The following is a 15998-nucleotide window of genomic DNA, read 5'->3' on the forward strand; positions in this document are numbered from 1 at the left end:
TAGTAATTACTCTGCTTGTAGTAATTGTTGAAACAAAGTGTAATTTCCATAATCTGTGCGTAAAAGGGCAGTGGTTATTACCTAATTTTTTACTAAAATGTTTTATATATTAGGTTATAGGTAGGTACTTTATCCCCTATCTGAATTCTTCACACAATCACTTTTGAAAATGACACTTAAATTCAAAGCAAATTTGAGTTCATTGAACTGGAGTTGCAGGACGGACAGATATTTAAAGACTGATATTTTAATAAATATTTTTGGCGATATTATTCAAAAACATATATTTATTTACCTTTATCCTGTTAGACAGCCGTAAAAAGACAGATTCTTTTTGTCCCTGATGTGTGAGAAGAGTTGGTGCAGCATTGTTGTGTGGGGAGGGGGTGGCAGAGTCTACGTGACCCTGTTCTAGTTCTGTTAGCAGATTGTCCAGGGTGATCTGATCTTGGGTGGACAGCTTTATATTGCCCTCTTCCATGCCGTCCAGATTCAGACTGTCTGCATCCACTTCTTGCGGAGTGACCAAACCAAACTCCTGTTCTTCTGGTTTGACCGGGTCCACTGGAAGATCTTTGACAGATTCAATAATCTGGTTGTTTGATTCTTCCCTGCCAAGAATTTCTGTTGCTTTCTGTTCGACATTGTTAATCATACTAGCCTCAATTGTTTGTCCATCGCTGTAGTGTTTTTCAGTTTGTTTTATGCTTATTGGCTTTTCAGAAGCTGAGCCTACAGTCACCACACTGGCTTCTACTTGATCAGTATCTTTTTGTAGTGTTTTGGTTGGCTTTATATCTGTTATATCGCCATCTTCTAGATCAGAAGGCATGGAACTTGTTATAGACGGCACTATATTTTTCTGTTCATAAGTTTCCGTAGGTTTGTTTTTGCAAGATGGGTGATCAGCATTTTCTTCACAAATTGCAAAGGGGTTTTGTAATAAATCATTCAATTTTCCTGTTTCAGCAACATTCTGAACTTTCTTGTCTATTGTCAAATTACTGGTAACATTGAGATCAGTCTCATAGCTAGTGTTAAGTACCACTTTTTTCTCCACAATGGCTAGCATATTGCACAAGGCCGCCACATAACTCGGCATCAACAGAGCTGAAATATAGCTTGTTATCTCAGTCTTCAAAGACAATGTTCTCTTACTTTTAAAGTCCAAGCCGTATTGCTGACACATGTCCGTATTGCAGAGGGCATTATGAAGGAACGGAGATTCAATCAAATCATTGAGGATGTCACTTTTACAACTCATCAAATCATAAACATCGGTGAAGAGAGAATTGCTGCAATTATCACAAACAACGATGTGGCTCGGTGTTTTACATTTCTTGGTGTCTCGTGGAACAATTTGTACATTCTCTGATGAATTTTTAGAATCACCGCTCTTTACTAGAACTTGGGCAGCCTTTTTCATTATTGACATGACAGCGTCTCTAGCTGAACCAAATAGGTTTCTAGAAAGCTCGACATTTTCTTTATCAGGCGTGGCCTCTAGTATGTCATCGTCATCATCATCATCATCCGCAGCCTGGTTGGATTGGGATTGTGGTGAGTTTTCAGTTTCAAACACTTCAAATTCTGAGGTTCCGTAAGCTCTGAACATTGAAATAGGGCAATAGTGTTCAGACCCATAGTAAGAGTGTAGTTCAACTTTAATAAATTTTCCAAAGAGGTGTGGATGCAAGTTGAAGATTTGGATATCTCTTTCGTCTTTGGCGATGAACTGCCCCACACTAGCCCATTCCCTGGTAGGGAACCTGTCACTTACAAACACCGAAAAATTCTTTGGAGTAGATGAAAATAATTCAAAGTTGGCCATTTCAACCTTCTTGGCTTGGATAGCTTCACAGAGTTCCGCTACGAACCAGATACGGCTGTTGCAAGTGTTGAGCATGTACTCATCTCTACTGGGAGACAAGATAAAGCCAGAAGATACAGATTCGGGATTGGCAGCTACGATCTTGGCCCCACAATCTGGAGAGGCATAGTTCTTGGATCTAACTTTAAGATTAACATTGATGGAGGCGGTCCCTTGACTAGAGTGTGCGGAATGGTTCACACCATTTTCTTTGTTCTTCTCCGCCTCTTCCAACTGTTTCTGTGCCCACTCCGCAAAGGAGGGTATCTCCTCTTGCACTTCGCTGGGCTTTGCCACCACATCTGGCTTCTTTGTGGCATCCAACTCTGTTGAGTTTTCATTAGTTGATGGAATCAAACTATCGTCTGTATTATTTGTTTCGTTTTTCGTTTTTTCCATTTGTTTCTCTTCATCTTTTTCTTTGGGAATGTCTTTGACAACGGGGAGAGCTTTGAGATTCTCTTGAGATTCATTACCGACAGCTTTAGCTTCGAGGACTTTGGCTGTGGAGTTATCTAGTTGGCTGGGGACCTCCAGCGTGACGGGGGCGCTGTCGTAGTCGGGATCCACATCCGTGTAGTTTTGGCCCCCCTTGTCGAGGTCCAGCAGCTCTGCCACATTGTTGGTGAGCTCCGCCGCAGCTGTGTCTACCAAAGTAACCAACACCGGCTGTCCTGTCTCGGCCAATCTGGAATTTGACAAAATCGTTAATACATTAATTTGGAAGACACGAGGATATTTGACAAATTAGTATAATCTGAGAAAATAATCGAAATAAAGATTTTTCCATCTCGTTAGTGCTTCCTAATTAATTTTTAAATTTGGCTAAGGCTTATTTAAATAAATGTCAAAATTACATTCCCTTAAAAAAATATTTAAACATAATCATGACTAAACATCAATGTTAGCAAATCATTAGGAAATATTTTGTGTATAAAGTCGTGGGTGTTTAAGTAAATAAAATAAGGAAAAAGCCCTCAATCAAACTACTGTTTGTTTACAGAAAAAACAACTCAAATTAGAGCAAACAAAAGAATAATTAAAAAGTTGTTTTCTTCTTCATTTAAATAAACAAACACATTAAATATTATTAAAAGAAAAATTTGAAAAAAAAAAACTTTTCGGCACGTCTTTCAGGGAATTTCAGTGGTCGGTAGTGATTCTTTGCAATTTATTCCTTAAACGCCAAACCACCAATATATATGAATTAGAATTAAAATACGTATCTTCAATTTTGGTCGAAAACGAGTTAAGTACTGAAATTTACTAAAGTTGCCCATATTTTTAGGGTTCAAATATTGCATCTCCTAAACCTCCGTCCTAAAGATATAAAGAAATTAAAATATGTATATTGTAAATCCTCCGGGTAATATTTTTATGACTATCTTTATGCTAAACGAAGGTTCATGCCAAAATATTGTATTTACATCAAAAAGAATTGAAAAATTATTTTTATATCACAAAATCTAATTTTCGGAGGTTTGCGAACGCCAATTTCAGTTTTGTCAGTGTTATGATTAAGAATCTACAATATTTTAATCAATATGGAATAGGATTTTCATTTTTTTCTACTTTCTTACCTAAAGTAGATATCAGTAGAAAGGCTCCGTGAGGCAGGTTGCATCGCCAACAAGAAACACAGAATCACTTGGTACAGTCTACCCAACATTTTGGTACACCGTACGCACAAAAGTAACTACATAATTCGTAACCAAAAAATAAAAAAAGTTTCACAACCAAACGAACTCATTGTCTCGTATCACCTTCTGAACTTTTCATTTTGATTTTCACTATTAATTTATTTTTATAAATATTCATCTATTCACAAAAGTTCGAAGAGTTTTACACATTTCATATTTATGGCACACATCACTGTAATTTAGCATTTGAGATGATACTAATTGCATTTCATTTTAGAGGTTTTATTTAACTTCTGGAAAATTTGACAAAAAAAAAACACAATTTAGATTTTTTTATGTTATGACATAAAAATAAACCGCCTAATTATTTCAGAAGTGGAAATAAATGCTAATTATTTTCACGGACAAAGATATTTTCTCAAAGAAATTATAAACCGTTTTCTCATAGAAAATTCACACTGTTTTTCTTGATATTTTGCCGCCAAGAATACGAGCGCAAATCGCAAACGTTGGCTCGCGAATGAACGAGGTTTGTCCAGCTTTTGGCCGTGTTTCAAGACTTGTCCTCACCATTATTAAAAACTACATTCAAATAAAGCCACTTCGGCAAAAGTGCTGCTCCAATTAGATGCAAATTTAATTCAGTCAAATACCCTTTTTATCAACAAAAAATAGCGCGATGATACGACGCGTTGAAGAATGTTCGCGATCGTAGCGTAATGAAAATTATTATTATTATTGTGTTATCAATTGAATTCCAATGAGGAAAACATAAAATTTACATCAGAAAATGGCACCATGTAGAAAATTATATCTCTGACAAGAAATGAAAAAAAAACAACCAATGATAGCTCGGATTGCCTTTTTAACGTGGTGTCTTTATTTTGTTTGCACATGAATGATTTTCATTTTTAGTTCGTAGATATTATTGATACATAGCAACAACCATGCAGAATTGTTTTATTTAATTGTATAAATAGTAAATACCAATATGGGAGAACCACGTCAGTAATTACAAATACTAGCAGTCTGATGGAATGGTGGCGCTAAGATAAATATCCGTAGCAAAAATTCATAATCGAAAATGTTTATGAGAACAATAGGGGGGCATGCTCCATATTACAGATAACTTTCAGATTTTTTTATCAAAAGAAAAACAAAATATTGGAGTTGCAATATAGTTTGACGAAAATCCATGTTAGCAGTTTGATGGGCCTTTTAGATGACGTTTTTGTTCTTCCACGTCCATATGGGTCGTCTTTTCGTATGTATTCGGGATGAAAAAAAATTACGTGTTCTATTTTGGTACCGATTTTCGGACATTATAAAATTTGACATTTATCGTCAGTCATCCTTTTACCCAACTACATCACGGGGAATTATTGCGTGTTTATTTCGTTTTATTTTAAAAATACTGATTAGGCAAATTTTTTTTTCTCTAATAGCAAATATCTGTTTGAAATCTTAAGTTTATGAAAAATAATGATCGTGTAGAGCAAAGATTTTTCATATGGGTCCCGATATAGTTTTCATATGGGGACAGGTATGAAAAAAAACATCGTGTAAAAAGCATAATAATTCTATTTTTAAAATTAATTTCATGTATCTAACCTTTGGTAAAAAAAATGGATCATACATAATTAAAATGAACAGTGAACATGAAAATCTAATTGAGATGAACAACCGTTGATGTAGGTGGAAAGTAAGTATGCCAGATGACAGGATACCGAAATCATAAGGGTGTGGGTGTGCTTGTATCTTCCTCCTTCCTTAGAACGAGGTCTGGAGAGAAGAATGGCTAGGGAACGGAGACAAGAGAGGTGAACATTAATTAAACAAAAATTCCACCCTGGAATGACAAAGTTTGACACTATAACAATAATATTAACAGTGACAGGTGGGTACTTTATACTAAGCAAAAATTTCCACTTTACTAGGTACACGAAGAAAACTGACTGATAAAAACTTTTCCTAGATTATTAAGTATATCTTCATATTATTCTTAATTCGATTAAAAACGGGATTGAAGGCCATCAACAAATGAATTGATAGGTATTCTGATAAACTTTTAGTAAAATACCAATGTTTTGTCACGATGTCGGAACTCGTGTTCATAGAAATCCAAACATTTTCACATTTCGTCATTATATATTATTATGACCAACGCAGGTGCATGAACACGTGTTCAGATATTATAACTAATTTACGCGGCCTGCAGTCCCGTTTTTAACCGGAATGCCAATAATTTGACGAGATTTTTAATGTATTAGTAATACTCATTTTTATCCATGTATACTTGATAAGAACAGAAAACGTAGACGACATTAATCCTTCAGGCCTCGGAAGGACATTAATAGCCACAAACATCATATTCCATTATAGCCTCTGAAGGGCAGATCTGACCATAGGCCAGTGCAATTAGCGATTCGCGATCGAAGTAATTCCGGTAGTCCCAATTTTTTTATATGTTATATAAACTGATCCCCTGATGTAAAATCTGATTTTCCGACCTTGGCGCACCTGTGCTCGCGCCGCCATTTTGAAAAAACTGTCCGAAATCGGGCCAAAATCTAGTTTTTCCCAAATATCTCATTTCCAATGCAAATTTCGGCTAAAGTATTTTAACAAGTATAATATAAAATAAAATAAACTACAACTTTTGTTTATAAAAATTTCTTCTATCTCTAATAGGTACCGAGGTAGAAAGTCGTAAAAGTGCGTATATTTTTGAAAAAACAAGTTTTTTGCGCGACTAGGTTTGGTTTTTTATAAATACCTCGTTTCCAGTACAATTTAGTGAAAAATTTATTGATAATAATTTTGTAGAAAATAAAATTTCGTTAAAGAAATAGGTATATAATTTATATTTTTTATCTCTATTACGTATCCAAACTCTAATCCACCAAAACCAGGCCAAAAATTGAAACTGAGGTTAGGTGTTTTAAAGTTGGCATTCCTTGATTTTATTTTTGTTTAACAATTATTGTTCTAAGAACATATACGTTGACAACAATCGTCATGCCTGTGTCAGACCTAGCTATAAATATAGTAGATAGACTATTTCAGCATATCGGTCGCCATACATTCCCAATGGGAAGACCACTAAAATAGGCCAAGCCACTACATTTGTGCTCGCAGCTTGGTCTGACAAGCCTATCAACGTAATCACAACATACATTTAAGATTATTAATACAATTAAGATGATAAGGTACATAAAAAAGATAAAAAAATTGGTATTTTCGTAAAATTAACATTTATTGACATTCTTTTCTTTATTAGTTAAGTTGTCAGCATAACAAAAAATAAAATTAATGGTAGATCAGTTTAGACAGAAGTATGAGCCCTTGACTATAGTTTCTTACTTCTGGCCCTGAATAGCTTCTTCATCTGTCTGATCACCCAAATTTGTGGCGACTGGGTCATCATATTCCTGTCATCGTCATCAACGAAGGCTTCTACAGCATTCTCGCAGAAGTTGCCATTGCAATGAATGCAGAGTAGGGAACATTTCAAACCCGACTTTCTGCAGGTGCACTTTCCAGCGCAACCTTTTTTACATTGACATGATATGAAGTTCAGCAAGGCCTGAGGTGCAGCTTCCTTCAACATTGTTACTGGAGTAAGTAACCCAACAGCATCCTTTTTCCACCCCCATTCAGTCGGATCTTTATCGTGATCAAGCCAAGTCTGCACTTGCAAGTATGTTCTTGAAGCGTGTTGCTGGACTGCATCTTTGGTGGGTGGTAGCCTGGATAAATTGAATTTGTTCTTTTTTACTCCTTTGACGAAAATGATGTACCTTACATTTTCCAAATTTGATTTCTCGTTGCCGCCATACAAAAGTGCAAATAGTTGTTCGGCAGCCAAAGTGATTGTTTCTGTCTTTGCTTTTGGGTCTTGAAATACACGAACAAGTTAATTCACTGAGTGGTTCTTGAGAAGAATATTACAAAATTTGTGTTTGCCTTGACCGAACGGAGCTCCAGTTGTATCGCAACCACTTATGGCATGAAGGAATAAAATGTTTTCAACTATTTCAATGTGTTTAAAACATTTTTTCGAGTACAACGCGTTAGAACTTTTTGGTAATATACGTTGAGAGGTGAGAGAGCTGTGAGGAGTACCAGCAGATCAATATCCTGACCAACGATTATGACTACATCATGTTGAGATGACAACGAATTTGCTGTGTTCACTATGAGAACGTCAGCATCCTCTTCAGCTTGTACTGTCGTTTTGTGGGATCGTACAAATGAGGTTCTGAGTAGGGAAATAAAACGAGACTTGTTCTTCTCATTTCCCAGAAACTTTTCCTTTGGCACTTGTGGGTGCATGCTTTCAAAAAACAAAACTTCAGCAGAAGTTGTAACTCCGTGGCACGCCGTGCTCTTTCCACCCCGTTAGTGCTTTTCTTTTCCATAGAATCTGGGTATCCATCGAATACCACTACTGCATTGGATCCATAATGATTTTGTACATACCTGACATATTGCTGGAAAATTACTGAAAAAGGTTGAGTACGACCCCATACAACTTTGTGCAGTAAATATCCGCCATCAATTAAGTGTATTTTACTGCTTCCCAGTTCTGTATTATTCGGTAGAGGGTTGAATGATGAATAAAATATAGACTTCGTTCCTTTGCGCATGCCTTCCTCTGAGAAAAGAGACAATGGTACAGGAGAGAGTTCATATTGAAAATATTCTGTAAGTTCACTTTCAGACTTTTTGGCAATACACATACGATGGAATAGCATTAATGGATCTATTGCCATAGTCACACCCTGATTTTTGACACTGCTGGTCACCGCCGCAAGAGAAACGATAGCATCATTACGTTTTAAGTGTAGGTTTCCAAAGTTCTGGTTGATAACTTTAGACATACCTAATTTCCCCATCTTTTCAGCCATGTGACAAGTGACTTTGCTATCCCCGATTGTGCCACTGCTAATAGACATAATCACGTTTGTTTTAGGAAATGGTTCATGGCAAGCAAACCAATCAATGAGAGTTTGAACGTCTCGATCATCCCTCTCAATTCTTGTAGGCCTCATCTCTACATGTTGCTCTGACGTTCCTGATTCAATCCCACAGAATGACTCGATACCCTCACAAATGTTATTAATGATTCTTTATATCGGTAAAAAAACTATATAAACATAAAAACGGGACAGCTTTTTTTGAAATTTTATGTTCTACATAATTGGTACCAATAAAATTTTCATGAAATTCCACTGGAAACGAGGTATTTATAAAAAACCAAACTTAGTCGCGCAAAAAACTTGTTTTTTCAAAAATATACGCACCTTTACGACTTTCTACCTCGGTACCTAATAGAGATAGAAGAAATTTTTATTAACAAAAGTTGTAGGTTATTTTATTTTATATTATACTTGTTAAGATACTTTAGCCGAAATTTGCATTGGAAATGAGATATTTGGGAAAAACTAGATTTTGGCCCGATTTCGGCCAGTTTTTTCAAAATGGCGGCGCGAGCACAGGTGCGCCAAGGTCGGAAAATCAGATTTTACATCAGGGGATCAGTTTATATAACATATAAAAAAATTGGGACTACCGGAATTACTTCCATCGCGACCCCCTTTTTGGCGCTAATTGCACTGGCCTACCAGGGTGTCAATACATTATAGAAGTATTTTTATATTTTTTTTCTATAATGCTCAGATATGTGATATGCTCGTCATTGGAAAAATAAATCATTATTCTTTACAGTTTGTATCAAATATTTATACATTATTACATGGATAAAATTTTTAAAAATTGTCAAAGTGTATATATAGTTACGAATTGGCGGCATTTTTTCATAACAGTTGAAAGTTAGAATATTATTTATATTTTTTTTATTGTATAAACGGCATAAAAAGCGAAGTGTCAGTTTTATTACTAATTACCTACACGGAATATGTTTTATAAATATCGAATTATTTAAAAATTATGGACGTTACGAGTCAAAATGTCCTGGTAGGTTTTTTGTTAAGATTTTCGCGTTTGATATTAGAAAATTATTTTTTTAGAAAGATCAATTAATTTTCAAATGCATACATTTCAAAGACAATTTAATCTAGTTTTCAAAAATAGTATTTCTTTCAGCGACAACTTCAAAAATAAGTAATATGTAGCTTATTTTAGATACCTCGGGAGCATTCCAAAATTCCATAAAAATCACCATGTCGTTGGGACTAAAAATATTTAAAAATCTAAAGGGCAGGGCTTGAAATATAAGGTAAATATACATAAATACACTTTTTACGCACTTTAGTTAAATGTTAGTGAGAAAGTAAGGATGGGTTGTTTCATAAAATTTGAAGAATTCATAAAATTTTAACGTTCATTTTCGGGTTCATCGAAAGTCCTATTCAAGTTCTGTTATTATATAACTATAGGCCAGTTTACTAGACAGAACTGAAACATTAAATTTGAAGAATTGTTCAAATTCTCTGAAACAACCCGTCATATGTACCTACTTCAGTTTCGGAAACGTTAAATAATGCATCTTTAGTTATTCCGTTAAAATTAAATTAATTGTTCCCTTGGCGGCCATTGCCATTGATGTGAAAGTTTTAACCCTTCGGGCGTCTGACCTTTACGTTTACTAAAGATGCTGTCAGAAAGTTGAAGAATTTGTGTATATTTCCGCTTCTCAAATAAAATACAAATAATGGGATATTTCTAAGACATCATTTTAAAGGTTTAAAGGTTTATACGCTTTCAAAATTTTATTATTAAAATAAAAATTTAATTTTTGAAATATTAAATAAAGTAATCAAACATAAATAAAGGTTTAAAAATTTGCTCATCTTAGGTTTTTGCGTCTAAACGCTAAAATATAACTGTTACCCATAGACTAAATTAGACTAGACACGGCATATTAATTTAAAAATAACCCCAACACAATTTTGGTTTGGTTCACGTGCACATTTATGAAAAGGCCCACGCACTGTGTCGCAATGCGAAATGGGCACTGTGCATTGCGTTTTTACCTTTTGTTGGTCTAGAGCAGGGGTCTCCAAACTACGGCCCGCGGGCCGTGTCCGGCCCGCCAGTGTCATCCATCGGGCCCGCGACATCTTATGACCATTTTCATCAATCAGGCCCGCGACAACTAATGGCTAAGACCTTAATCAGAAGGGGCGAATTCACCGCGAATTTTTTCGTGCGAATATATATGTTCATTGGCGAGGTACTGGGCACCAATACATTGCGTCCACAAGTGTAACCATGAGATGTCGCAGTTGTGACAATACAATACAACACAATTTAGTAATTGAACACTAGCGTAAGCGCAGTGTTGCCAACTTAACGGATTTCACGTCATATCTGGGGGATTGGAGTGAATTGATTTATGAAGAAATATGATCCCTGGAAATTTTATTCTGCACTTTTTACTTTTACCCCCCCCCCCCCCGTGGACGAAAATATGGGTGTCTAGAAATTAAAACAGTTTTGGCCCTCCGAACTCACTGGAGTAGTCAATGTGGCCCTCCGGCTGAAAAGTTTGGAGACCCCTGGTCTAGAGTAAGCTATTTTGCTTCTCAGCTATGCTGGGCAGGTTCATTTTTTCAATCACAAAAATAACCCATTTCCAAATATTTAAATTTGAATTATGCCCATATTACAACACCTCTGACAACAAATTCTCCATGGTTTCGCTTACGAGTTTGAACGCTTGTACAAGGAGTTTAAACAGAGTTGGGTTGTTAAGTTCATCTCCATATTTGTGACGTACGCTACGTGGCGTTATTTTTAAAATGAATTTAGCTAGACAGGGCTAATCTAGTATAATACATCAATGCTGTTACCTCATTTTTTGTCGTTTCATATAAAATCAAGTTTCATAATTTTTTTCTTAAATTGCGTTCGGAACCTTTGGTTTCATACAGGTGCACATTTTAATTATTCTGTGGTTGACATATATTTGAATGTAAATCTTGGTATATTTTCTTTCTAACACCGTTTATCTAATATGTCTAACTATGACATTGTTATCTAACTGATACAAAATGTTTTTAAAATAAAATGTTGTTCTCTTCAATCCTACACAGAGGAGATAATAATTGATATAATAAACAAATTTCCCCAGCGATAAACTTAGTTTCATATGTCGTACGACACCAGATAAAACGTAGATTATTGATCAATCGGTTAATCACGTGTTTCACATAATACGGGGCATTCCATCGACATCTATTCGAGCAATCTACTAGGTACCTATTGGGAAGTATAAACAATTATTATAGGCCATTCTTGAAAAATATTAAAGATAGGTAACTAATTGTTCAATTCCCGCAAAGGTAGGCAGGAATTAGATAAAACCACACAACTTCAGGTACACCTCTTCTTTCATCCAAATCAACTCCTTTCTCATTTAAAGGCGATCCACTTCGACTGTAACATTCGGAATCGGGCGAAATCAAGCACTCCTTACGAAGATGGCGAAAAGGTTGAAATTCCCGCTTATGTCGCCTCTTTTGAATTATGCATATAAAAACATAGCCATAGTTTTATTTTACGTTGTCAAAATCATAATCTATAGAAGATAATTCCACACATCTTCTATATCTGTACATCGATTTATAGAAAGAGTGTATGTGGCGGGTGGCGCGGATATGATTTTCATACCAATCTACAGTTTTATTCCGATATTTTATAGAATTTTGCACACTTGACCTTCAAACCAAGAGAAAGGTTGTATCATGAAATTTCGTAAAAACCACCCCATCCCCATTTCCCACCTTTCGATGAAATTTTGCACACTTGACGTTCAAAATAAGAGGAAATCAATGAACATCTAATTCTAAAAATTCTACCCAAAGCTCGGGCAATGCAGGGGACTTAGTCAAACAATAAAACCATAGCTGAAAAGGGGTTCGTAAACAGGAGATTTTGCACTTCAAAGCATTTTTATAGACCTGATATTTTTTCTAGGCTCAAAAAAATTGGTCAAAAAAATAACTAAGTGCTCGATTATCGCAAAGGCCAAGACGTATTTTACACCCAGTATTTAATTAAAGCATCTATAAACGAACCATTTTATGAACTGTTGATTTACAAAAAAAAAAAACAAAACAATATTTTTAATCAAATTTTCAATAAAAAAACATTTTTTTATTCAAAAAGAAAGAAACATCCCCGGGTTACGAATACTACTACCACCACAGTAAGCGGAAAATGTTGCTTGTGTTGTAATGGAGGACTTGACCAGCCGAGGAATTGAACCCACGACGCCTGGATGGGAACCAAACACGATACCAATTTATTACTCACCAGTCAAGATTTTGCATTATCTTGCATTATCTCGCGTTGCATCGCCTTAACAGAAAGTTTATAAATTCTTTCGTATGTAGAGACGTCGAAACAAGTATAAACACCGCAGTGTGTATCTAAATTGTTATTTTATTTATCGTTTACTTTTCACAATTTGCTCTATCGCGCATAGCAACTAGCCAGTGTTGCCAAGTTAGCATATTATATGCTAAATTTGGCATAATTACTCATGTTCAGCATAACTATTATGCTTTTAGCATATAGCATATTTATTTGGCTTATTTTTACAGAAACATGAAAATAATAAAAACCAATTTTTTAACTAACAAAAATGATATCGATTGAAAAACTGGTGTCTCAATGGAGAAACATAGTTCACATTAAAGGGGAATCCTTGACTTCCACTGTAGAGTTTTGGAATGAAGTCATGAAATATAAAGATGCAGCTAATAATAACCCCTTCGGTGATTTATGTCAGTTTGCAATGTCTATTTTAACATTGCCGCATTGAAATGCGGACATTGAACGTGTATTTAGCCAAATTAGTCTGGTCAAAACAAAACTCCGAAATCGTTCGGCGGTGAGAACCCTAAATTCCATTTTGTACGTGAGATTTGGCCTAAAGAGAGCAGGAAAGTGCTGTTATTCTTACACTGTTCCTGACGAAGTACTTACTACGCTGCATTGGGACCAAAGAAAGTTACCACTCCGTCTCTCAGCCTTCCACATCAGCTGCTGTTAATGAAGAAGATGAAGATGAAGATATTGATATTTTACTTCACTGATTTTATTTCTAAATTAAATTTATGTTAGCTTTTTAGTAATTTAGCATTTTTCTAAATTTATGTTGGCTTTTTTTGGCATTTTTTAAAGGAATTTAGCATATTTCTGGCATATTTTCCCCATCACTCTAGCATATTTTGAAGTAGTTGAGTTGGCAACACTGCAACTAGCAACATATGTGTGAGTAGGTACTGCGTGTTTTACAAGTTAATTTTGGTTGAAGCAATTTGTTTAGTCGCTCCATGCAGTTACCAGTTATGCAGATTAGACCCGAACACGTTCAGGAGGCGCGGAGCAAGTCCTGGCTTCCGTACACAGGCGGGCTGGTTGGCATCGATCTGCCCGCCAACACGACGGGACAGACAAATTATTCATATTTCCGGAGATCACGTCCATATCGGAAATAAGATATTCACAATACACGAGACCTCTCAATACACCGCAGATAAAAGGACAGGAAAAAAATTTCCTAATAAAATAAAATAAAATAAATGATTTCCCATTGCAAAAGAGATATTAATTATTAAGAAGGTGATATGAATTTTAAAGCGATTGATAGTTTTTTTATTTATTTATCTGTTCACAATTATTTTTAATTCCGGACCTTCCTCTCCCCCATCTCCTTCCCCTCCCCGCCACCTTCAGTCTCACAATATACCCCAATTGGAGATACCATAGTCTCACTGACGCCAGACGGTTGGGAGTAGTTGGTACTATTGCGCAGTATTCACATAAAAAAATTATTAAAAAGAGGGACCCTTGGAATAATTAGAATAGCATTTTTAAACTGTTTCCCGGGAAGGAATCGTTTAAAAAATCATCATAATTATACCTACAGCAGATCTGCGTTCTGAGGCAGCAAAACCACTCAAAACGTGAGTTCTGGCGTCATGAAATTTGCAGTGGTTATTCGGCCTGAAATATTTGGGTTAACGTAGCTATTTTCAGCTGATAAATATCGTAAGATAAGCCAAAATGCCAGTAATATCCGAATACATCAAATTCCAACACGAATTAATTTAAGTTATCAACAATAATAATTATTATTGTTGATGAAGAGCGCCCTTGGGGTGATTTTTCGCTAAAACGGCGCTATAGAAATTAGCCAAATATTATTACTAAGCTGATTTTTTTGACCTATTTATTACACGAAATTCTTGAAGAATAATGCAAAAAATTAATATGTGCTGAAAAAACCTGATTTATTTTATGAGGCAACAAAATACAATCTTCACTGCAAAAACATTTAACGGTTACCTGTAAAAAAAAATTTAGGTTATCGCTCAAAAACGTGTTTTAGAGCAAGGTACTTGCAATTAAAATTAATCGCGAACGTTATTCCAATAAGTTTTCCTCATTCTCCATTGTGTCAGCGGTCGGTCCTCGGCTCTAACGCCAATAAAAGTGAAGATAAAACAACGCTGTGCTGAAAGTTTGTGAAAATAGGTCGACTTCACGGCTTATCCTTATGGGCACATTAGGAGTTGCTTTTCGTTCCGGGACAGCGGAAATATGCTGACAAAGTTCTCGAACTAAAACTATCAGCTGTTTGTGACTCTAAATCAACAATCTGTAAAACAGACAATACAGTTTCATGTCGTTATTAGGGTTGCCGATGTATACATTCTAAAATACCCACAATATGTGCTCAAAATTCCTAAATTGGAGAGAACAAAATAACAATTCTCCACAAGTTCCATGCGTAATTCTACCTCCAAAATGAAAGCATCCAAATCCAAAGACAAAATTCTATTACTTTTTTTTTATTTAAGGTTATTAACAAAATCATGTGCGCTACCCGACTCACTAGACAATATCTGTTCTGAGCCGGGTAGCAGTATAATTACATTTATTTTGTAGACAAATTAGGGGCTTAATAAAAATAAAACATAAGAAACAGTAAAATTGTCTGTGTAGGTGTAAAAAATAAAAGTATATGAAATAATAAGACGCTCACATTTTTTTTTTATTATCTAGTCATTTTCGGATTTTCTCTTTCGTTTAAGCTTTAAAAATAGATATTTGTTTAAAAAAATTCTGCCAAAGAAAACGAAATTATAGTACATTCTCACAATTATTGTGAATATTTTTTCCAATATGGTAGTAAGATAATCAAGAAATGTCCAAAATCCCCGCATTTTCCCCACAAAAAGGTTCTCCCCGCAATATACCCAATCTTTAAAAATCTTAGAAATTCCCGCAATCTAGGGAGTTCAATACGAATTGACAACCCTGGTCGTCATACCAGCAAGTAGTTAGCAGTTATTATGAACTACTTAATTATTACCCGCGAAGGAGGCTTTAAGAAGCAAGTCGCGTGTGATGGCTACAAAAACTACATTTCCAAGCCATTTCAGGTTTTATCAAGTATTTTTTTACCCTTTTGCCTGATATTTTTAATTTGATCGTGGCACGTAGATTGC

The 15998-nt window shown here is 35.4% G+C and overlaps 1 protein-coding gene across 2 annotated transcripts in view; it reads right to left on the reverse strand.

Moving 5' to 3' along the window:
• Nucleotides 1-15998, reverse strand: part of LOC149424135 (SUN domain-containing ossification factor) — a 101332-nt gene that overhangs the window by 5104 nt on the left and 80230 nt on the right. The window contains exons 1-2 of one of the 2 annotated variants that reach the window (XM_089651295.1): nt 3451-4998; nt 296-2558 (exon numbers count right to left, since the gene is read on the reverse strand). In XM_089651295.1, the coding sequence (XP_089507421.1) occupies nt 296-2558; nt 3451-3539 (2352 nt within the window). In that variant the 5' untranslated portion in view covers nt 3540-4998. Of the gene's footprint in view, nt 1-295; nt 2559-3450; nt 4999-15998 lie in introns of those variants that run through there. The other variant, XM_089651294.1, reaches the window with a different exon arrangement.

This window comes from Hesperophylax consimilis, chromosome 4 (assembly GCF_061612785.1).
Source record: "Hesperophylax consimilis isolate HC1 chromosome 4, BYU_Hcon_1.0, whole genome shotgun sequence".
NCBI lineage: Eukaryota > Metazoa > Arthropoda > Insecta > Trichoptera > Limnephilidae > Hesperophylax > Hesperophylax consimilis.